Source organism: Misgurnus anguillicaudatus, chromosome 6 (genome assembly GCF_027580225.2).
Source record: "Misgurnus anguillicaudatus chromosome 6, ASM2758022v2, whole genome shotgun sequence".
NCBI lineage: Eukaryota > Metazoa > Chordata > Actinopteri > Cypriniformes > Cobitidae > Misgurnus > Misgurnus anguillicaudatus.
Window position 1 is genome coordinate 15,524,953 of NC_073342.2, and position 26,007 is coordinate 15,550,959.

At 37.0% G+C, this 26,007-nt stretch overlaps 1 protein-coding gene across 1 annotated transcript in view; it reads right to left on the reverse strand.

Moving 5' to 3' along the window:
• The window catches only part of ntrk3a (neurotrophic tyrosine kinase, receptor, type 3a), a 280,863-nt gene extending 274,507 nt beyond the window's left edge, over positions 1-6,356 (reverse strand). Inside the window, exon 1 of the mRNA XM_073868566.1 lies at positions 5,762-6,356. Coding sequence (XP_073724667.1) covers positions 5,762-6,006 — 245 coding nt within the window. The 5' untranslated portion in view covers positions 6,007-6,356. The remainder of the gene's footprint in view (positions 1-5,761) is intronic.
• Between the last annotated feature and the right edge of the window lie 19,651 nt (positions 6,357-26,007).

Here is a 26,007-nt window from a genome sequence, read left to right on the forward strand (position 1 = left end):
CATATTGGTCTTCCTTAGACGCGGCCAGGGTACAGTAGATGATAACCCTCTTCACCGTTCTCTCAAAGCACAACATATGCCACGGACGAATGCACAGCTTCCAATACGATTTCCAGGCTGAAATTAGCTGGCCTTGCACATTACCACACCTGCCAGCGAAATGACGCCTTAGGAGTCACCGATTGAGAAGCATTACCGAACCAGCACGGCTAAAATGAGTATCGACCGCTTGCGAATGTTTCGTTTACATTTCGCCTAGTTAACAGCAACAAATAGGCCTACTCCCATCTTGTTCCAATGCAGGGGAGGAAGCCTGATCGTCACATAAGGCGTGTAATTATGAATCCATTTGTGGCCTGAAGCTATTGTTTGATTACCTGAAAGCAGCAATCAAGCAGGCAGGCAACATTAAAAGAAAAAACGGCCTCCTTATGCGCAGTATAGGAGCCGTCTGAATTCCCATTAAAATGTTCTTCAATGAGCGACCTATTTTTCGCGCCTTCGCCATCTATCAAGCAGGTACGTGCCGTTCTTGATGGCTTTTATATGTGCCGATTTGAAACGGCTGCTTTACTTTGAAAACGCTTTCTGAAAAGCTTCGATGTAATTGAGCTTCGGAGATCTTTGCAAAGTAGCGCCATTTAGATTTATGGGAGTAATTTTCAAGTAGGCCTATCTCAAACTGTTGCTAATCCACTCTTTTTTTAATCACACACATGAAATTAGGTTCAGATGCTGCTTTATAGACGCACAGAGTCTTGGTATGGATGAATAGAGTTTGAATGGTCAATCGACAATTGCGAGCAAGTGACTTTTTTTTTTGCACCAGTAGCTTGCTTAGAACGCATGCAGAATTTCTAATAAGACTTCTTGGTGAGAAACGAATAAATAAAGACAAAATTATGATATTCATACGTTCAGTAGACAACAGAATGCATTGCCAAAATTGATTTTAGACATATATGCTTAATCTTAGTCAAATGTATTTCTCTAGCATTAAGGATGAAAAAAGCCATCTGATGTAAGGTGCCTGTATCCAGTTATATATTCTGGCCATGAATTGTGACATTCCATTAGTAAAATAAAGGAATAGCACAGCTAATACAGAAATAGCATTGTCGAGAGTACTAAAAAAAGACAATTAGTGTAATGGATATGCTTGATGAAAACAAATGAGCTACACTAAAGGCACTCGATTACTCAGATGCACAACAATACAAAGCTGGGAAAATCAACAGTAAACCGTAAAAGTTGCTAACTTCTACAGTAAGACCTCGCTTATTCTCTCCCACACACTTTAAATCTCTTGTGTGTTAGAAACATATTCAAAACAAGCTAAACTGTACCCCAGATAGTTGTGATAACAACAAATACTACCTAACATCATTGCTATTCATTACATGGCTCATTGGAATGCTTGATTCTGATTGGCCAGCCATTTGCAGGTTTGTTATTCACCGTTCAAAACGTATAACACATGGTAACCTGGATGCTGCGATTCATTTTGACAGTTTAATATTAAATTAATTATAAATATGTCTTTTAATAACATATATGACATTATATTTACAAATGATTAAACCAAATAGTGTGTTTGTGACATTTAAACACAAACAAAACCAAAAAGTAAGCGTGTTTTCATCTGCATTTATTTAAAATAAGCAAATTTTCAAATCAATATTTAATGTCCCTGACCTTACTTATAAAGTAAATATCTGTGTAATAAGCGGGATAATGTACAGGCAGTCGGTTGTTATCGCAAAATAAGCCCCTTCAGTTTCACTTCTCACTGGATAGTAATCACACTGTAGGGGCTTATTTATGCGATAACAACCGGCTGCCTATACATTATCCAACCCAGTTTCACGAAATTACGTACGTATAGTCACGTAAATTTGTGATTCTTTTCCATGACACTGACACGTTTTTCTGCGTTTTTACGTGCCTGTATCACGTATTTCTGTTTACGTGTCATTGTCACGTATTGGTTACTCAACTGTTTTGTCCTATTTTCTTGTCGCTTCGCTTTAGGGTGAGATTTACATGAAATGACATCCTTACCCAAACCCAACTCTAACCTTAACGCCAGGCAACAGTTGTTTAAAAAACAGATTTTCTTTTATAAACCAATACTTAAAGTGACGTCATAACGCAAACACCAAATCTAACCCTAAACCGAAGCAACAATGGTTTGAAAATAGGACAAAACAGTTGAGTAACCAATACGTGACAATAACACGTAAACAGAAATATGTGATACGGTCACGTAAAAACGTGCCAGTGTCATGTAAAATAATCACAAATTTACGTGACTATAGGTACATAATTTTGTGATAAAGGGTTGCATTATTTCTTAGACAACAAGAAAGTGTCCAAAAATGATGTGGGTCATTTAAAATCAAAAGGGAGTAATGTTTTAAACAATAGAAACTTAACATAGACATTAAGAGGCTGTACATTTACAAAAACTTAAGAATAGTTTCAATATAAAGAAAACACAACTTATTAAATCATTTTGTTATGCTTCTCTGAATTACACAAGTCTTCTGAATGTATGATACTGTATAATGCACTGTTTAGTAGATCAGACCTGGTTGGCTAGCAGGCTTTTAACTATTAACCTTATTGTACACTGTCAAAAAAAAGTGGTCCCAAGCTGTCACTGGGGAGTACACTTTATAAAGGTCCATTAAGGTACACTGAAAAAAAATGATTCATTCAATTTACTAAATTTTTTAAAGGATTAGTCAATTTTCTTAAAAAAAATCCAGATAATTTACTCACCACCATGTCATCCAAAATTGTTGATGTCTGTCTTTGTTTAGTCGAGAAGAAATTATGTTTTTAAGGAAAACATTCCAGGATTGTTCTCATTTGAATGGACTTTAATGGACCCCAACACGTACTGTAACAGTTTTAATGCAGTTTAAAATTGCATTTTTGACCAGAAAAATAAAAAATATGCACTTTTAAACCACAACTTCTCATCTATCTCCAGTCATGTAACGCGCCAGCGCGACCTCACGCAATACATCATCACGTCAAGAGGTCACAGAGGACGTATGCAAAACTACGCCCCAGTGATTACAAGTGTGGCGAAAGAGGACCATTCCGACGTTGCATGTCGAATGATACTAATTAATGTCTTTGTGTCAGTTTATTGTTTAAAATGGTCCGCAAATGTCCGTTTCATATATGTAACACGTGACCTGTCAACGTCATTACGCAATTACGTGAGGTCGCGCTGGCGCGTCACAGGACCGGAGATAGACGAGAATTTGTGGTTTAAAAGTGCATATTTTTTATTTTTCTTGCCAAAAATGACAATCGTTTCGCTAGATAAGACCCTTATGTCTTGTTTGAGATCGTTTAGAGTCCTTAAAACTCCGTTGAAACTGCAATATTAAGCTGCATTAAAACTGTTAGGTATTGGTGTCCATTAAAGTCCATTAAAATGAGAAAAATCCTGGAATGTTTTCCTCAAAAAACATAATTTCTTCTCGACTGAACAAAGAAAGACATCAACATTTTGAATGACATGGTGGTGAGTAAATTATCTGGATTTTTTTTTTTTAAGGAAATGGACTAATCTTTTAAGGTAAGTGGTTGCAATCAATTTATTTAAGCTGTATTTAAAACAAAACAAAAAAGAAAATTAATAACTTTTGTTTATCAATACATTTAGTGCAACCACTTACCTTAAAAAAATTTAGGAAATTGAATGAATAATTTGTATATATTTGGTACCAGTATGTACCTTAATATGAACTGTTTAGGTGCAAAGTATATATTTTTTAAAGGGTACCATTCCAGTGACATCTAGGGACTATCTTCTGACCATTCTTTGTGATAGTATATGCTGTGTTATTCATTTACTTGTTTCTCTTATAGTGTTATTGCAAATATATTATGATTTTGACATTTTAAAGAAATTATTTACAAACTGTTACATAAAGTGTCCATTTGTAAAATAAGACTAACTCAAAATCTTACAGTTACTGAGAAACAGTCAAGTTGTGACAGCTTCCTATTATATACTGTACTTCACAAAAGTTTACAACTTTCCATAAAAAGACTGAAGGACTATAAACATCATTTCCAAATTGGTCAAGGTCGACTAAAAACAATAGAAGTGGGTTGATGACACGTCAGGGAATGCGAACTAAAAATGTCGCCCTCTTTTTACAGGGATCACTAATGGCGCAATGGACTTTAGTTAAAGGAGCTGTCCAGCGTCAGGGGGTGCTGATCTCAGTTCGCTGAACGTGAATGCGCCGCAAAACTAAATATTTAAAGCAAGCAACTAATTAAAAGCAGATAGCTTGGTTAAAGAAATGACGTGCGCACATTAGAGAGTTATAAACACAAACATGCTCTCCGACAGACGCCTTAAGGATTTTCAATGTAGATGCTGAAAAAGGTTACCACTATCCCCTCTAGTGGCTTGAATAAGTGACTGAAAACGGGAGGTAAAGAAACGTCTCTCAAAGAAACTGTTGAGCTCATGCAATAGTTTGCATACACTATTATGCAGCAAATGCAATGAAAAAGTGAATCCATCACAAAGCGCTATAAGGTTGTCATGGTATCCCTTCAAGGCAATTGCCAACAAAGCATCAATCCTGAATTGGGTTTTTGTTCAAGCAAACGGGCTTTTGTATTGCGCTGGCGTTGAAATTGAAAATGACACGATTTGTCTCGATTTTAGCCTACACTTTTCTTATATGTGCAGCTTTACATTATCGATGTTGCATGATAAAGAAATGTAACATCAATATGCACTGCAGCATGCCCAAAACAAATCAGGCAGAATGAGGAAAAAAACTTTGCAGGGGAGGATTTATGTTTTAATCTCTTGAACTAATAGCTTTTTCGATTGAATATGTCATTATTTTGTAGGCCTTGGTTGAAGAAAACAACATTAATGTTGTCTTTGCTTGAGGCGTTATTTATTTGCACCGATCAGTTGAGGGCCATTATGCAGCTCCGTTATTTATCCTAAAAACCATCAAAGAACAAGACCATCGTAGCCTGTAATGAGTTTGCCCCATTATAGCATTAATGTTTCTTTCTGATATGCCTCAAAGTCGTCGACTTTTACCTTTTCCAAAAGCCATGCATTGGGATATCAAGAATCCGCATTTGGGAAAACGAGCTGTGCATTTTCAAATCTCCATTGACTTATTTTAAGCAAACGTTTTTTATTAATGCAATGCTGTTATATCACTCCGTCGTGACTTTAAACTTGGGCATTTTTTCTCTCTTTACAGCGCACCAGCTCACAACCGAAAGCAAATGTGACAAAATTCCTTTTGGGATTCCTGTCATGAATACAAAGCAGCCTCAATAAAGACGCCTCTCTGTGAAGCACGAAAAAAAAAACAAGAACTGATTCATTTCACCGATTAATCGCCAATATTTCCCATCAATTATTTCCACCTCAGAATGTAAGAGTAAAATGCATAGAGAATAAATGCTGCATTACAAGCTTGCAATACTTATATGATGCATACCATATATGCTACTTTGTCTTATGAGGTTTGTTTCATCATATAGACGTTAAATACCCGGTTTTGTAATTGCGCATTGATTATTCTTGAACTAAAGGAGCAATATTACAAAACAGATTGTCGTATTCTTGTCCATCCTTCAAGTTCTTTAAATCCCACTCACTGACACAAAGGCTGGAGTGAGTGGGCGAGTTGAGTCTGAATACACACATGGACTCAACATGTGACGGACACTTGTGCGCTTGACTTACATTGATGTGATGTTCTCAAACAGGTCCTGGAGGCTGTTGGTGGTATTCCCGTCGCTCACTGTGTCCTGTAGTGCCAGCAGGGGAAAGAAATTCCCTTGGTAAGACTTATTGCAAAAGATGTCCGTAACCGAACAAGTGCAGGTCGGCGGGCAGTCCAGCATGGAGCTCATGTAATCTTGGAAGATGCTCAAGAGAAACAAGACCCTCCACCAGCCGACACGGGGTGGAACGGAGAATAAATCCATTTTGCCAGGTGTTTCCCTTAATGTTTTAGCTCCTTTGATGGCTTAATGTTCAATTGCAAAAGAAAAGCGCGAAGAGAACGAGCTCCGCGTATCCGTATGGCGATGGGAGAGCGCGCACGGGTGCGCGAACGAGTGAAGGTATGTCAGATAAATGAGATTGCAGTAAAGAAGAAAATACTCCGTCAATGAAGAAAGGGATCAAAAATCAACGGACCCAGATTGTCTTCCTCCCCGGGCTGCATGGTACGGGTACCCCGTCTCCTCGGCGCTGTTTGTCGCGTAGTTCCAGGTTGTTGGAGCTCCGACTTGGAGACTAAAGCGTCAGAGCGCAACTGTAGGAGAGAGAGAGGGTGTGTGTGTGTGAGAGAGAGAGAGAGATAGAGAGAGAGGGTGAGAGAGAGGTTCATGCTCCGAGCATCAAGTCCCACCTACTGGGCAGATTAAAAACTGACGCACCTGCAAAGGAGATCAAATCTGCACCGAAAAATTACACATTGCCTATTTGTGTTATTATTGCTTTGCCAATCTAAAGCTCTTATACAATTCCCATAATGATGAACCCTTAAATCTGAAGTCGCATCTTAACATTATACAAATACATTATGCCTACTTAACCCCCGGTGAGATGGACACAAAGTAGGACAGCACTTGCCTGTTATGTGACTGTTATTGTGACATTTTCTGGTTATTTTCTGGTTATTCGGGGTTATTTTGACCCTGGCATATATACTTGCAGACAATGCAGTAAAACTGGATACATTAACAGGAAAAAAATCTTTCTTCCAATACAGTTTTATATTTAAACATAGACAGAAGTCAAGTAAAACTCAGTGAGGACAATTTAAGCATATAAATATGTTTTTGTATATCTACCCAGTCTCACAAAGTTTCGTGATATAGTCACGTATTTTTTTTAATTCTTTTTTCGTGCTATTATCACGAAATTTCGTGTATTTTCGTGATTGTATAACGAATTCCTGTTTTCGTGTGATTATCACGTATTGGTTACTCAACTGCTTTTTCCTATTTTTAAACCATTGTCACTTCGGTTTAGGGTTAGATTTGGTGCTTGCATTAGAATGTAACCCTAAACCGAAGCGACAATGGTAAGAAAATAGGACAAAACAGTTGATTAACCAATACGTGATAATTACACGAAAAAAGAATAAAAAAATACGTGACAATATAACGAAATTTCGTGAGACTGGGCTGAATATATATATATTGATATATATATACGATCCCAAACGAGGCATAAGGGTCTTATCTAGCGAAACGATTGTCATTTTTGACAAGAAAAATAAAAAATATGCACTTTTAAACCACAACTTCTCGTCTATCTCCGTTCATGTGACGCGCCAGCGCGACCCCACGCAATATGTCATCACGTCAAAGGGGTCACGGATGACGAATGCGAAACTACGCACCAGTGTTTACAAGTGTGGAGAAAGAGGACCGTTCCATTGTTGTTGTATGTTGAATGATTCTAATTAATGTCTTTGTGTCAGTTTATTGTTTAAAATGGTCCGCAAATGTGTGTTTCATTTATGTAACACGTGACTGTCCACGGCATTACGCAATTACGTGAGGTCGCGCTGGCGCGTCACAGGACCGAAGATAGACGAGAAGTCGTGGTTTAAAAATGCATATTTTTTTCTTGTCAAAAATAATAATCGTTTCGCTACATAAGACTCTTATGCCTCGTTTGGGAGCATTTAGAGCCCTTTGAAACTGCAAGTTTAAACTGCATTAAAACTGTTACGTGTTGGGGTCCATTAAAGTCCATTAAAATGAGAAAAATCCTGGAATGTTTTCCTTAAAAAACATAATTTCTTCTCGACAGAACAAAGAAAGACATCAACATTTTGGATGACATGGTGGTGAGTATTATCTGGATTTTTTTTAAGGAAAATTGACTAATCCTTTAAGGTTTGAGTTACAAGTTTTTGTGTTCTAGAGCTCAATATAGACATACTTTGACTTTCTAAAAATATATACATGTAACAACATTAAAATTGTGGTATATCCCTTAACTCTAATGTTCATTAAAATTACAAAATTCAAGCATAATACAACATATCTTACTTTATTACGACGTCTTTACATAAACGCAATACTTTGTTAAATTATTTATATCATCATTACAGTGCTACAAATGGTCAGACTTGTTAATATGAACTCCTTAAAAGAAGAAAAAACACGGAGAAAACAGCTTTTAGGGGTCATGATCATGATCTCCGTTCTTCTGCTGTGGAATCATGTTTTTGCCAAACTGTAAGTTGAGCCCTGATGTTTTTGCTCTTTGAACTCTGAGTGCTTTGAAGGCAAGATGCCCTGCCCTATAAAGACCTCACACGATCACCGTGTATCCATTTAGCCATCTGCACATCTATATCACCACTGCAGTATGGCAGGTGTCTTTAGATAGACCTTTATACCCGAGCTAAAAGAACATTAGTTCCCTGCAGACTAGAAGAGCACTACTAAGTATGTCAAACCTACAGTACACAAGACTATGCTGTCTACACCTGGTCCATTCTAAATAAGCATGGTGTATTTGAAGGCCAACCTACAACGTAAAATCCAACACACTGGAGATCTCCTCATAGATAGCTAAGAAAAACATGCACCTCTACGTTTGCCAAAGTTTGTCCCTGACTTTTGAGTCTTAGGGGATCTGTGTTTGCACAGAGTGTATCTGTGATTAAATGTGTCTCTACTAAAGCCTGATAGTGAACTGCTACTGAGTGCACCAACCATTACAAGACCATATTATAATTTATAGACTTTGTTTATAGATCCAAGTCTATGGATGCAGGTCAACAAACTACACTGCACAAGAGCAGCGTTGGTTTTATAATGGTCGTGTATATGGATAATGAACTGTATGCTGGAAATAAATGAAAACCATGACAGGCTGGTCAGAACATGGAGACAAAACAATATTATTATTCCACAAAATAAATAATAAAATACATAACTATGTATATAGACCCAGGAAGTCCTTTTACATTGATTAATATCTTATTGTAAAATGGGCACGAATACTAATCATTTGATATATGAAACATCCTTCAGCCCATATGGTGAGGGGTTCATGCGCAAAATTTGACAAATTCCAGTTATAAGATTGATACTGATAGCCCGATTGAGATGCAGACTGTAGAAAGCTGAAGCACAATACTACCTGATGTGATTTGCTGCTTAAAGATGGGCAGGTCTTGTATTTGTCATTGCTGCGGATGGACCATTTATTCTCATTCCTGATTCTATACCTGGAACAGAAACTACTCGGTGTGTTTCAAAAGTGTTTAGCATATGAATAGAGTTGGACGGCCTTGTAAAGTTTAAAATGTAGAGAGTAAAATCTAACAAACAACAAAGGTATTTGATGCTAAGCTAATGACATATTTAAATACACTGGCCAATAAAAGCCTTCCTTAAGTTTCTGTAATATTCTGGTTTAGATATCTGGTCTAGATAGCCATAGATATGACTGAGGTCCCATAAAAAATAAATCTGTTTTTTAACCAGTTTCATTATCAAACAGATATGTCCTCAACAAGCAACAAAATTTAAAGCATTATTCATAGCTCAAATGATGCAGGACCAGTTGTAATATTCAACCATCCTGATATGTAATATTTCTGGTTACCAAACAAAACAAAATCCTTTCCTAATATATCATCTCAACATATAAACTTATTTTGAAAAATCTAAGTACTTTCAATTCTGTTAGAAAAAATTGTCAAAATATGAACCCCAGGTGTCATTGGGGCAGTACCCATTAAAAAGGTCCTAATATGATAGATTATGTATAAATTTGGTATCAATATATCTTTGAGATACTATTATGTATTTTTGAGGTACTAATATGCACTATTTGGTACCAATATGTACCTCTGAGGTACTAATATAAAACTCTCTGAGACGGTTTCCCAGACAAGGTTTAGATTAATCCAGGACTAGGCCTAAGTTATATGACATTTAGAGGGACACTCCACTTTTTTTTGAAAGGATGCTCATTTTCTAGCTCTTCTGGTGTTGAACGTTTCATTTTTGCAGTTTTGGAGTCCATTCGGCTGATCTCCGGGTCTGGGGATACCACTTTTAGCATAGCTTAGCACAATCCATTGAATCTGATTAGACCATTAGCAATGTGCTAAAAAATAACCAACGAGTTTCGATATTTTTCCTATTTAAAGCAACACTATGTAGTTTCCATGTAAAAATTACTTACAGCTCCCCCATGTGGTTGAAAAGCGCAACAGTGCCTGGTATCAGACACTCTTCTGCAGGCAGGGGGAGGGGCGGTGCTGTGTGCTCTACCCTCCACCGCCACTTTCAGAGTGTGCTTGTAGCAGCTAGGAGGCTGCTCAGGTTGCAGCAACAGTACAATTTGTCCAGTTAAAAGTTGTTCTATCACTGAAATCATTTTAGAGACATTATTTAAAGGTAAAAAACTACATAGTGTTGCTTTAAAACTTGACTCTTCTGTAGTTACATTGTGTACTAAGACAGACGAAAAATTTAAAGTTATGAGTTATGATTTTCTAGGCAGATATGGCAAGGAACTATACTCTCATTCTGGTGTAACATGGCTGCAGGAAGCGCAATGATATTACGTAGTGCCCGAAAATAGTTCCCTGCTATTGAAAGTTACCAAGGGGACTATTCTCGGGCACTGCGTAATATCTTTGCGCCTCCTGCAGCCATGTTACAGCAGCAAAGTTCTTGATTATTACGCCAGAATGAGAGTATAGTTCCTAGCCATATCTGCCTGAAAAATGACAACTTTTAATTTTCCGTCGATCTTAGTACACGATGTAACTACAGAAGAGTCAAGTTTTAAATAGTTTTATTTTTTAAATAATTTTTTTTTAGCATATTGCTAATGGTCTAATCAAATTCAATGGATTATGCTAAGCTATGCTAAAAGTGGTACCGGCAGACCCGGAGATTGGCTGAATGGATTCCAAAATGGTAAAAATCAAATATTTAACTTTAGGGGAGCTGGAAAATGAGCATATTTTCACAAAAAGTGGAGTGTCCCGTTAAGTAGTTTTTACAAACATACCTTACAAAAAACATTATTTGTGAGACAAAACAATAGCACGGATATATGTTAACATATGTCAGTAAAATATGTTTTTTTTAAATAAAGGCATCTCAAACATCTAATCTGGGACTAGAAAAAGCCCTCTCCAGGAAACTTCCCCTTTACGTGCAAAGCTGTACATTTTAAAAGGAAACCGCCTTCAGTGACTACATATTTTTACCTTTTTTTGACAGTGCAGCAGTTAACCATGTTAATTGCATTTTTGCTTTTATCCAAAGTGATTTACAGTGCATTCAGGTTAAACGCTGCCTGGGAATCGGACTCATGGTTTTGGCATTTCTAGTGGCACGCTCTAACAGTTCAGCAACAGGAACATAACAGAATCAATAACAGAACTTGTATTACCTTAATTATTTTGTTAATTGGAAGTTACAAACAGTACATTAGGCACCAGGGGCATCATGCACATCTTTAAAAAAGAGCCAATGGCAATCATGTTGTCCTGGGTGAGATAAAACATGACTAAAAATACAAAAAAGTAGTTACACTTAAAGGCGGGGTGCATGATTTTTGAAAAAAAAAACACTTTGGAAAAGGTCTTGTAGCCAATCAGCAATAAGGCTATGTCCACACGAAGCCGGTGCATTCCCTATCCGATCATTTTTGTTCCTTGCTCTAAAAAAATAATCCGTAAACACGAAACCACTGAAACCGACTGAAAGCGGTGTAGTAAATATGCCGGACCAGTATGGGGCACTGTAACTCTGCCATAGATATACACTATACACGGAGAAGAAGACTTTGAGCATGCGCATAACCAACGTATGGTGTTGTCCATTATCGCTTGTTGGTCACCACAATTGCATAGAAGCAATAGATTTTGCTGTAATAAAGCTAGTACGCTTAGTAGCTTCTGTAGCACGAACACAATCACGTAGTCCGCCGTTATTGTTGTTGCTGTTACGTTTGACGCTTCCGACACGTGATGTGATGACGTTTTCGCTTCACAAAATATACGGATTGGCTGTACAGACGAAACAGCAAGGGTGTCGGTTTCAGATTTATCCACTTTAGGACCCAGTTAAAAAAAATTGCGGATTCAGTCTCCCAAAACGCCGGATCCATGTGGATGAAACGCTAATACGATAACAAATTTATACGTATACAGTGATACGCATCTCCGTGTGGACAGCCCCTAAGAGGCGTGTCTACTAACCAACATCGTTGCCTGGGTTGTGCATGTGTGGGGCGGGTCTATCAAAAGAAGGTCCAGATTCTATTGGGGTAGGGGCGTGTTTGTTTAGGTGATTTCAAATGTCAACATTGGCTTTCAGAGATCATGCACCCCGCCTTTAAGGTGGTTTGATCTAGTGGTGCAATTTTTGATTTCTTTGGTTCAAACTTAGTTAATCTTAGTTTATCCAAAATTGTGTCATCATGTATTTACCCTGATGTTGTTCGAAACCTGTATGAGTTTCTTTATTCTGTTGAACACAAACAAGGATGTTTTGATGGTAATGATGGAAAGCACACAGTTGACCCATTGACTTCCATAGTAGGATAAACGAATACTATGGGAGTCAATAGGTACCGTCAACTGTGTAGTTCAATCTTTGATTCACTTATGTGACTGGATTTATTTATTATACAGAAGGAAATAAGTATACATGTGTGTTTTGCATTCAGAGTTAGTTGCACACATACAGAGTTTGTGTTTTAAGTGATTCTGTTATATCTGTTGAGTGCACTCGTCTGTAATTCAAAGAAAAATGAATCTGTCATTTTCAACACAATCTCATTTTTACAGCTTTCTCTCACTCGCTGTTTCTTCTGTGACACATCAGAAAGTAAAAATGAAAAAAGGACAAATTTCTCATTAAGAGAATTGTCACATAATGAGCAATGATGACTGGCACCAGTATCTATTGTTATTGAGCGTGTTGTAATTCGAAAATAGGAAACAAAACAAAAACTAGACAGGATGTGTTCACCGTGAACAGAACAGCGAGGAAATGCGTTTTAAAAACTGCATTTTTTAATAAACTGCATTTATTTTAACCATTGTAATGGCTTAATTAAAAAACTGAATACAGTAGGTCATTACCATGTTAACAGGACTAAACATACAGTAGAGTGAGCAACAAAAGTCAAATAACACACAGAAAATGTCATAAAAGATATGATTAAAAACAAAAAGTACATTTTAAACAAAACAATTAAATCCGTGTTTTACTTTACTACATACGTTTATTAAAGTAAAAAATAAAGATACAAAAAAGAAAAACGGTGCAATGTGACTCATCTAATAGAAATGAGAATTAGTACCATAAAAACACTTTATGCCATTTAGCTACTACAAACCACAGCTAAATGCAGTTACCCGTTCTTTGTTTTCTCCAGAATTGCTATTGCGGTCACATGATGAATATTTAATGCAGTATCACTTAGCTTCGGCGTACACTAGCTTACCTCCATTTGATGAGTAAATGCAGTAAAAGTGCTGGTTAAACTGCAATATTATTCATGACCCACAAATGCACAATTTTTACTGTAAAAGTTAAGGGCCACTTGGCTGAAATTTTTCTTTGGATGATCTTATGATGATTTGATCTGAGGGTTTTAGCTTCATCTTCATAATCAAACCTTGCTTGCCTCTGAAACAGTGACTGTCAGAAACAGCATTAAAAAATCCTGGTTACCTTTTCGAGCAGATGAATAACATGAGCAGGTGTCTGTTTCGTGCATCTCCCTTCTGTCAAAAAACTGCCCCATCTTCCCCTGTCATGAGGGATATAGAGGAACCGAGCCACAGAGCCATCTGTCATTTCCACTTCCTACGCATTTCCAATATAAGACCCCGACATGAACCATGTGTGCACATTAGACATTTACCAATTTAAACGCAAAAAAGGCTCTCTGTTACAGTAATGTGACTAATCTACTGTATTAATGAGTCCTTTTATGCTACTTTACCCTTTTTTATGTACTTTGTGTGACTAATGTGATATTTTCACACATGCATGAGTGAAACGTCAAATATAAAAAAAAGTATATGTTCAAATAAACACACAACAAATGTACAATACGTCATTCATTGAATTGCTTTTCTTAGTCAAGGCGACACATTTGGCTTTTGTCTCCTATCAGACCTTTTAAAATGTCATGATTGAAACCTTTGCGGCATCCAAAATCGTGTGTTTATTTGTTACAGTATGTTCTATAAATACTGTAAAAAGAAATGCAGCATGAAGTTAAAACAACTTGGTAATGCAAATCAATTCAACCTACTATTTTAGGTTTTGACTTGGGATAAGTTGACATTATTATAGTTGACACAAGCTTATACAAAGTTACAAATGTTTTCAAAAAAGTTAATTTGTATAAATAAAAAGATATGTTGATTTGATATCATTTATACATTGTAGTATGTGTTGGTGCAGTATGAATACATTTCGGACATACCGCATCCGCCATGTTTTAACATTGTTATTTGAGCTTGATGTCCTTTGAGCTATGATGTAATCACAACATCCAAAATTTTACTTATGCGTTGTTTAATAAGTGCACTTAAAGGTGCCAAAGAATGCATTGATACAATTTATTAAATTGTTCTCTGATATTTACATAGAAGGTGTGTGGCTTTATTAAGATCAAGAATGATCCAGAGATGGTTTTACATGTCCATTTACAACCCTAGGATTTTTCCAATTAAAATATTATTAACTTATTTGGATGGGTCATGAATAATAATGTTAAGCTCTGCTCTGATTGGCTGTGTCACCGCAAGGCTTCATTAAGTAAAGAGACCTTATTTTTTTTAAGCATGTATCAAACAAAGATACAGATTTTGAGAAACAAACAATTGTTTGAAGATTGTCAATATACGTTTCTGAGTGGTAAGTTTGTGTTTTTTCAGTATGGACCTGCAAAACGTAACCGAAACGTCAATAGTAGAACTTCAGCCTAAATGCTAGCATATAGCATTAACTAGCATATAGCGCTAACTTAGCAGTGACAACTTTTTGTTTTTAATGTGTAATTTAATGTTGGGGAGTACATCTCGACTGTAACGTCACAGTCGGTGTTATGGTGAGAATGGCCTGTTTTCCAGTGGTCTTTTGTATGCATAAAAAGGAGGAACCAATAAAAAAGTGTTTGAGGATCATGATATGTCATTACCATGTACAGAACTCTTATTATTTATCTATGCCTAGTAAATCATGAGGAATACATTTCTTGCTATTGTTGGGCAATATGCCCCATTTTGAGATCGTCGAAATGTCAGTGCCGCGCATATTACAAGTTCAGGTGCTAGACGGAGTCCGTGCTGCGCGCATTCAGATCTGAGCAAGAGTCCAAGACACGCACATTGAGTCTATGTCCGTGCGCATTATAAGCTCTCTCACGTATCACTGAAAAAAATGATTCATTGAATTTAATAAAAAATTTTAAGGTAAGTGGTTGCAATCAATTTATTAAAGCTTTTAAACAAAAGTTTTATATTTTATTTTACGTTACTAATATTTTTTGTTTAAATGTAGCTTAAATAAAATGATTGCAACCACTTACCTTAAAAAAAAAAACATTTTTTTCAGTGTAAGGTGAAGCCCACAAACCCTCTCATGCAAGAAAAAGCACGCAATGCGCATGTTAATGTGAAACTATGATGATAATAATAATAACTATCGCCAACTATGAAAGCCCGCTATTAGTGATATGTCTGACGATCGTCGATACACGATATTATCGTCTATCGGCACAATCCTATTTCTTGCTACCTAAGTCACTTAAAGAGAGAGTTTTTTATTATATTCACTTTTTGAATTTAGCGGCTCCTTAGCTTGGATGGCCTCACGGGATAGTAGTGTTCCTTGAATGCACACTTAAATGTTTAGACGGATGTAGTAGGTCTTTCGGGTACTGAATTCGAACATATTACTTCCCTTGCATACTGATCTTCGCCTATTATATAGTATGGAAATAGTTGATTATTGAATGTGCCAGGAAATAGTCCCCTGCTATTGAACATTACAAAGGGGACTATTTTTGGGCGCTGTGTAATATCATTGCGCCTGCTGCAGCCATGTTACGGCCGCTAAGTCCTTGATTATTACGCTGGAATGAGAGTATAGTTCCTAGCCATATCTGCGTGGAAAATCACAGCTTTTGGTTTTCTGTTGGTCTTAGTACACGATGTAACTACAGAAGAGTCAAGTTTTAAATAAAAAAATACGAAACTCTTTGGTTATTTTTTAGCGTAATGCTAATGGTCTAATCCGATTCAATGGATTGTGCTAAGCTATGCTAAAAGTGGTACCCGGAGATCAGCTGAATGGATTCCAAAATGGTAAAAATCAAATGTTCAACTCTAGGGGAGCTGGAAAATGAGCATATTTTCCCTTTAAAAGATTAATTATGTTATTCCACACATTCTCTCTCACAGCTACTGGTCTTTTAAAAAGTAAGACTATATGAATTTATAGCCACAACTACAATAAATATTGCAGAAAAAAATGCTGTGGCAATTCAGCCATGTCACTTTGTATAAAAGCGTCTGCCAAAGGCATTGATGTAATGTGAGAGAGACCCAAATTAAAATGATTTTGAATGTACAGACATTCTGTAACATACTGTGCTTGGACCTTGATTTGCTGAAGAAACAAAATCGCACAAACATAAGGAAGCATAAATTATGGATATTTCATTGAAACTTTTTTTGAACATTTAGTGGACTTTTTCTTTTAGTATAAACTAACCTGCCTCTTAAATTCAAAACAACATTAAATATTACTTTGATATTTTTCTAAAATATTCAGCATTCAAGTGGCAGGCGCATACCACAAACAGCTCACATGGCAACCCATTAATTCCAAAACAGACTTGCATTCACAGGGATGTCTTTCAACTTTTGTATGCTCTAAGCAAAAACTAAAAACGGATGGTCAGTTAATGGCATAGGATTCGATCAGCGTTACCCGTCAGCGTCACTTAAATGTAAACTGCTCTCAATCTGCAAAGGCCTTTTAAAGTTATGACAGCCACTGATGGTAAAAAAGAAACTGTAGTCTTGCCGTCGGTCAGACGTCGAGCTTTCCAAAAACCCACTCAGTCACCTGTGCATCAGTTTTTGTTTTTGGCAAACACACCTGCCTCTCCACGGAGGGCCAAATAACAGCTAGACCCGTATATCTGGATCGCATAATTGCCTCTTCACATCAGCGTCTCGTTCGGCTTGTCGGGAGCGCTGTTTCTTCCTCTCATCACTCATGTCTGTTTGAAGCTGTTGAGATAACAGTCTTCGCTGCTGTAGTTAACGTCTCTCTTCCATCCCAGTCAAAACCATCTCTTCTGAAACATGAACACAATTATACATTTTATCTTATTTATGTTGATGAGTGTTTAGCTTCCTATCATTCAAACAACCCCAGAATCTCAAATGTGCTTTTATAAATGATGTATTGAACATACTTTCATAATAATGCATCCAAAAATCATTTACTATGTCATTCAAAACCATTTGACTTTATAAATTGTACGTTTTATTGATGTAAAAGAGACTTTGAGGCCAAATGTCATTAGTCCTTGTGAGTCTCACGCGTTGCCAGGTTGTTCCTGTTGTCGTCAAGATTTACCCCTCTTTTGGTTTTTTAAAAGAAAGGCAACAAAATGCACACCTGACTCAGTCAATATTAAAAAAATCAAAGTTATATTTTCACAAAATTCTTCTTTACATAATGTAAGATGCATTTTATGTAGAAAACAGTAAATCACAAAAATGACTTTATCTGGGTTTTCACAGCCAGGGTCATGATTCTGAAAAGGTTATCTGGTCATTTTGTATCATGGCACCATTCAGACATCCCAAGGTTAAGGCTACAGTAACTTCTCCTATTAAGCGTAATAACAACACACCATTTAAATGATACAGTAAATGCACGCATGCCGTAAAAACACAATAGATTTATAACCCCTAAATGGATCTGTAAATAACATTTGACTACGCTGGACTGTAATGCATATTGTATATGGTTGGGTCATTTCACTTAAGAGGAGGTCCAGTCACGGTGTCATAGAGGACTTAATTGCTTTCATATTTGATTGATGAGCCAAGGTCTTCTGTCTGAGGTTTCATATCATTAAAAACCTCTGTCTGCATCAATTCTTTTATTTATTATACAGCATTTGTATTATCACAGTATGACCGCACAAGACAGTCGGATGCATACGGCACACAAAACTGGAAAGCAGTTTGTTCTCAGTCAGGCAAGCTCCAATCTGATTGGCTGATATTGTGCAAAATTGCTTGACTGATAAGGTTGGGTTAAAAAGATACCTGACTAATACATTAATGTGTGGATTTGCCAAAGTTTGTTAGATTAATAACATCAAATCTGAGTTTTGTCTTTAGGCTCTTACAGTAGTAATCTACTGTAGATATTTGCATACAGAATAATATATTCAGTTTTATATCCATTTTATCCGTTTTAGAAAAGTCTCTAGATAAAGATCTGCTGTGCATGGCTACACCACCAAACCTGAATGATCCACCAGTCATTTGTAATACGTCCTGACAGGAAATGGTCTGTCAAAGTCTGTCAGTCACCACCACCTGAGGACCTCCACAACCTCTTTATCAGACCTGAAAGACAAGGCAGAAGAAATGAAAGTAAATAAATAAAAAACCCATTTTTGTGTATTTGGTGTAATACAAAGTATTTGCGTGGATGGTTCAAAAAACAATTTTTTTCACATACCGTACATTTTTGTTGTTCCAGATTTCACTCTCTTCCTGAAACCCCGATTTTAAAACAAAACTCATCGATTTGAAAAACGCTGTGTCCCTGATTGGCCAGCTAATCTGTACGTTGTGGTTGGCCTGAATACCTCTGACGTCAGCCGGAAATGTGAGTCCAAGCGGGAGGAATTATGATAATGTCGGTCTTGTCTACATCACCAATCACAGGAAGTAAACTGTTGCCTACAATTCATGTGTTTGTTGTAGTCCAAGAAAAGAGATAACTTGCGTCATTGTTTATTTTGGGGTATTTACCTTTTGCATATCATTAACATGTACTAATACACACTTACACACCAAAGGAAATGTAAAATCGTGAATCGGACCATAGTTGCTCTTTAAGCAATGTTTAAATGCAACCTTAAGTGTTATAATATCAATTTTTAGTCATGATTCGAAATGCTATTGCAATCTTGTCCAGCAGTGTTATATATTTTGGTCTTTTCCCATGGGCACCCCAGACATGGGCAGTATTTGCATGACTTAAAATGGTTATTGCTTATATGGCTGCAGAGAGAACTGACTTGCTGCAGAGACATCAACACAAAATAAACATTTTTAGCTAAAACACCACTAATCTCAACACTAAATGGTTAATAATATATCCTGATAAGCAGTGGCGGCTCGTGCCTGCTCTCCCGAGGGGCGCAAATTCAAAATAAGTGTTCGGAGTGTCATGTGTGTTGTTCGTGTTTTCAAAATATGTGTTTGTTGCGTCGTGAACCATGTGCATCACGTGTTTTGTCAAAATAAGTGCCTGCTGCACACGCGTCAAAAACATTTATGATAAAAGAGACGCTCACAGTCACTAAATACACGAAAGACACTCCTTAACACTAAACTCTGATTACGCATGAGATTATGTGAGTATCTGGCAAACACGATTGTATCTTTTATCATAAACCCTTTAGACGCGTTTGCAGCAGGCACTTATTTTGACAAGACACGTGATGCACATAGGTTCACTCGACGCCGAACACATTTTGAAGTTACAAACCACACACATGATGGGCTACATAGGCTACATGTTGTTGCGAACTTCTTATTGCGCGCTCTCGAAAAAAGAAGTCACCGGCCGCCACTGCTAATAAGATATGATATGTCTTAATTAAAATATGTAGAGATGACAATAAAGATCTTATAGAGCACCTATTGTCTTATTAACATTTTTTAAATTCCCTTGTGTGCAAGTGTGTATTAGCACATTAACGTTACGCAAAAGGTACAAACCCCATAGTAAATGATGATGCGAGTTATCGTCTCCAACGTAAATCTTTTATTTTGGACTAAAACAAACACCAGATTGTAGGCAACAGTTTACTTCATGGGATTGGTGATGTAGACAAGACCAGCGTTATCATAATTCCTCCCGCTTCGGACTCACAGCCTGCAAGCAACCAAATCTTTCAAACATGGTAAGGAGCGTCACATTTCCTGCTGACATCAGAGGTATTCAGATCAATCACAACGTACAGATTAGCTGGCCAATCAGGGACACAGAGCTTTTCAAATCTGTGCATTTCAGGAAGAGAGTGAATTCTTATGCTACACAAATGTACGGTATGTGGAAAATAATGTGTTATGAACCATAAACCACGTGAACACATTATATTATACCAAATACACAAAATATTATTTTTTAGCAATGAAATAGGTGCACTTTAATAACTATAAAGCTTTAGTGTATCTGCATCCTGGCAGCTACTACTACACTGTAAAAAATGATGTCAAACCAACCTATATTTTTGTTACTTTAACTTAACAAATTAAGTTTAAAATAGTAGGTTCAGTTGGAGCTGATGGTGTAGTGCACAGTTTTCGACATATGCTGCAGAAGCATTCCGGCGACCCAAGTTAAAATCCTTGCTTGAGGTCCTCCTTAAACACTTTCTATTAAATAAAGGCAAAATGGCCCAAAAAATAGTAGGTTGAAGTGACTTCCAAAACCAGGTTGTTTTACATATTTTTATGTTTAATATACCAATGCCACTCATATTGTAGGGCATCACACCCAAGCTTTTGAAGTCAACAAGCAAGACAGGAAGTCTACAGAGAAGCTGGAGGGAGATAAAGAGAGAGAGATCGGAAGTGTGGGTGACAGAGTTAAGAAGGATGAGATTCTGTAGACTTGCATAAGATCAGCAGGTTGTGCTGACTTCATAATACACAGCTGTTTACTTTGCAGTCTGAGCACTGATGTGATCAGCTGTCATCCACAGATGTCTGAATTCAAAAGCCCATCGGTGTACACTTCACTGAGGAATGAGCAAACTGTTGACGGCCGAATGACATTTTATTTTTAAGGGCTTTGGTTTAAAACCAAAAGTTTTTGTTTTTATGTTGTGTTTGTCCACTTCCAGTTGGTTATGCATACGAGCACTTTCCTTCATATGATTGTCAAGGCCATTTCACATGGGACCCGGCAGTCACTGATGTCTTGCTCAGCTGTGATTCAAGAGAAACCGTCAAAATCCAAACATAAAAAGTTCACTGTAGCTGTTGTCAGACTGCAGATAACACGGAGAAGTTAGTAATATTGAGTCATAAAGTTAACCAATTTAGCCTTTAGTGTCATACAGAGCCATAAATATAAAGATCTCTGGATAGCTCTAGCCTCCCAAACTGAACATGTAATATGAAGTTTAATGATACTCATCATTTATAAAACAAAAATAACATATTCTACAGTCTGTATTCCATCAGTATCATAAAAACAGATGAATAATGATACTTCCAACAAATATAAAAATTCTGTCTATACTATTCTACACCATACATTGAATGCTACTGTACATAAACTTATTTTAAAAATACAAAGAATCATTTATGAAGTCTCATTAAAGACATTCTACAAAAAGAAATAAATAAAAAGAAATGATGCTGGACACACACACAGAGAGAGAGAGAGAGAGAGAGAGAGAGAGAGAGAGAGAGAGAGAGACTGATATGAGTTATAAAAGTGTAACCATGTGAGTTTCGGTGTGAGGTCAGATGTGTGAAGGTTAGTTCATTAGTTTATAACTTGCCACAGCATAGCTAAAGTCTGTTCGGAAGCTGATTAGGAATTCCAGGGGAGTTTTTGCAGTGCATTATGGGAAACAAACAACAGAGGGCCTCATCAAGCATCTCTCTCTCTTTCTCTCTTTCTCTCTCTCAGTCACACTTGTTTTAAAAGCTCTCATCATGTTCTCACTATTCTAAGTAGTCTACTTATACAAGGCATTTCCAAAATTCATGGTCATGCTTCTTCATAGGAGGATACTATTACATGTTTAGAGTGGGTGACATTTAAAGTGTGAATAAAAATATCTTAAATTAAAGTAGCAAGATAGACAGGTGCACATATGAGAGATTTTAATAAAAAGCAACCTGAGAACTGTGGTAATAAATTTGCATGTCTGAAATGCATATTTTTATTGCATTTTGGCCATGGTTTCGCTCAATGTTGTCAATTAAGGTTTTATTAAGTGTTACATTACAAACAGCATTAGGAGCATTAGTAATAAAACCCTTTTATTTTTGTAATTTACTGTTTTTCATTTAAACTTTTTTTGCATAATGCAAAGAAATTTTTTTTAAAATATATTCTTGATATCTTTAATATTGACTGAGTAAGGTTCAATTCAATTTCAATTCAATTTTATTTATATAGCGCTTTTCACAATTGTTAATTGTTTCAAAGCTGCTTTACATGAGTAGATGTAGGGGAAAACACAGAATTATCAATAGATAATATAAGAAGTATAATACAGTGGCTAAGAATAAACCGTACAAGCGAGCATAGTAATAATGTAACGTATACAGTAAAGCGAAAAAACGCCCTAGGAGAAAAACCCTGTGGGAAAACTCCTAGGAGGACAAAAACCCTTGGGAGAGATTAATATATATTTAGGGATAGGAAGCGGGTAAGCGGATTAAACTGGTTCAGCCGGTGGTCGCGTATCGGCTGGGCATCACGTTGAAGGACAGCCAGGTGATCAGTGGTGTGAAGAACTGGGTCTGTTTGTCTCATTGTCCTCAGGGTCCAGGACGAGACCGGGAGAGAAAAACAGAATCCTATTAGCATAGGGGCCATTCGCATGTAATGCAAGTGTCATACAGTATTGTGGTTTAAAATCCGCTCGGTTCCAGACAGGCTACCTATTGCGGCTTAAGTATATTACCCATATGAGGTATGTGAGTGCTTTGTTTTAGACAAACTAACTATTGCGGGATAAGTACATTTACTCGGCATTTTATGTGAATGCTTTATTAAAGAAAAATGTCTTAAGTTTAGCTTTAAATTGATCGACTGATACTCATTTGGTAAATCATTCCAGAGCTTAGGGGCTAAGTAGGAGAAGGATCTACCACCTTTAGACACTTTTGATATTCATGTCAAAGATTAAATCAATATGAAATCAATGAACTTTGATGTGTCAAATCTCAGAATTAGATTATGAGACTTCAACCTGGATTTCTGAAATAGCTCACATGTGATTTTCATTTTATTTGACATGAATGAAAAGCACGCTGAGCGCTGTTTTAGAAAAAAAGTAATGGCCATATAAAATCAGTTCTGAGGGCAATTTTTTTCTAAAACAGCACTCAATGTGTTTTCATTAAAATAAAATAAAATAAAATAAAATAAAATAAAATAAAATAAAATAAAATAAAATAAAATAAAATAAAATAAAATAAAATAAAATAAAATAAAATAAAATAAAATAAAAATAAAATAAAAATAAAATAAAATTGATACACTCTATGATATCATTATACCATGTCTTTTTGTGAATACCCTTCAAAGTGGTTTTAGCATCTGATAATAAAATATTTTGTAAAAATAGTAAATAAATTTTTGAGTAATTCTTTGAACCCCATTCAGTCCACCACTACACCAACACTGAAATACATAGATATATTTCATTTTACAAGTTAAATCCCTCGCAGAGAAGCTCAAACAACTTTGGTCGACCAGCCCAGCCCATATACTAAAGCCCGTATAAACCATCCTCTGATCCAAACTTACACAGAACCCACAGAGCCTCGTCTATCCGGCACGTCTTCGCTTTTGAAGTGAAATGCACATTAATGACCTCTGTCTGACATCACTCGCTTGTCATTCTGAAGCATCGTTCACCAGACACACGGGAGACCCCTCTGCCAGATAAATGATACATCAAGACAGTTCATCTGCCTGCATTGATTAGAAATTGATTCATCAAGAGTTGATTAGAGCCAGAAGAAGGGAGATCATTCGATTCATCATCCCAGTCTTCTGAAAATTAAGTTTAATTAAGTAACAGAGGATTTAGTGGTTTTAAATCACACCCAAGGAGAAGAGAATCTATCCAATTAGCATGATTTAGAGATAACTGACCTTTTTGTGTGAGATGATAAGTTTGCTCCTTGTTTTTTAGCTTTCTTGCTTTGTATGAAATCGAGGTAGTGACCTATGCATCCTAAATATAGCAAGGACGAATTTTATTGCTAAGGAGAAAAGTAACTTGAAACAAAAGTGCCAGGCCTGGTGCCACAGTGGAACACCCAAGAACACTGGGTGTCGTCAAAGGGGCGACTTAGGGTATACATTTAAATGTATGCATTTGGCAGACGCTTTTAAAGCAACTTACAGTGCATGGCAAGGTATAGATTTTTTTATCAGTATGTGTGTTCACTTTTGCATGTGCAAAGTGCAATCGCAATGCTCTACTTGCAGAAGCACAATAGGCAATACACCCAGAATATAGCCTAATCATTGCAGCCTTGAGGAGCATCGACCTGCATAATGTTGACCCAGGTCATGTGAATTTAAAGTCCCCCTGTGGTTAATTATTTTATCCCTTAAAACTCATCTTTGATCACCAGAATGACAGATTTAAACATTTACTACCATGAAAACAATTCCTTTAAGCCATTAAATAGTTTGAAAGTAACTGTACACCCATCCCATGAGCAAGATGTCTAATGCTGAGTTTACATCAATCGCATTTCAGGTGTCAAAATCACGTCTACCGTGCGTGGTTTGCCGCTTGAACAATTTGGATGCATTCGCTCGTATAGAGCGGAGTAGACGCGTGGAAAAAGCAAGCATTTGACGCGCATCATATGCAAACTCCGCTTCTTGTGGGAGGGGCAAGTGCTATGCGGTTGTCTGTTTGTAAGATGACTGATGTTGATTGTGCATTTATCGAGAGTTACCAGTTTGTATTTGGACACCTTTCTATAGGGGGAAATAAACGACGCAGGTCGATAAACGTCACGTGATTCAAAAGTGAAGTGTGTATTACAAGGTACCAGGTTGCCCAATGTCCTCACTGACACTCTTCCAAGCGAGGTCCTTTTTATTCCTGTCTCCTCTATAGAAATAAGAACTTGTGTCATACAGCTCCGGGTGACTGCTTACAGACAATATCAACGCTTTGGTTGAATGAGTGACTCCGGGCGGGGCTGCCACCACAGCAGCAAGCAGGCTCCTGATTTTTTCAACTTGGGTGTCAGCCGCAAATTTGCGTGAACCGCAAAATGCACAAAAGCACCATTCGCGCATACCGCACACAACGTTCAATTCGCGCCTTTCGAATGAGGCAGAAACGCGTTTTCCCCGCCGCGGGACCTCCAGGCGTGCGTCAACGCGTCTTCACATTGACCTAACATTGAAATCACTCGCGCTTCATGCCTCTACCGCGGTTGGTGTAAATGCAGCATAATAGCTGCCCCAGGTTTGGCTAAAATAAAGCAAAATTTGGGCTGTCAGTGAAAATGTAATAGACGTCTAATCATAGTCCAAAATAAATAAAATAAAATAAATACATTGCAATCATTTAATTTGTAATTTTGTGCAGCGCAAAAAACCCCACCTACCGTTTGACGTTTTAGACGTTTGAGCGTCCATGGATCTACGCTTCGAATTTTCACCTTAAACAGTAGGCCAACTTTATGGATACTCGTTTTAACATACTATGATTTGGTACATATTGATTTCAAATACTACTTAGGATGGATAGTATGCATATTGGGACCCAGAGAGTGAAATGATGGTTACTATATTGCATCCTTGGTTGCTTTATTGATTATATGCAGAACCATGAATATGCAAATGAGTCCCCACCTCCACTCAATCACTACCTGGTTCACTCGAGCAACACTGATGTGGTAAAACGTG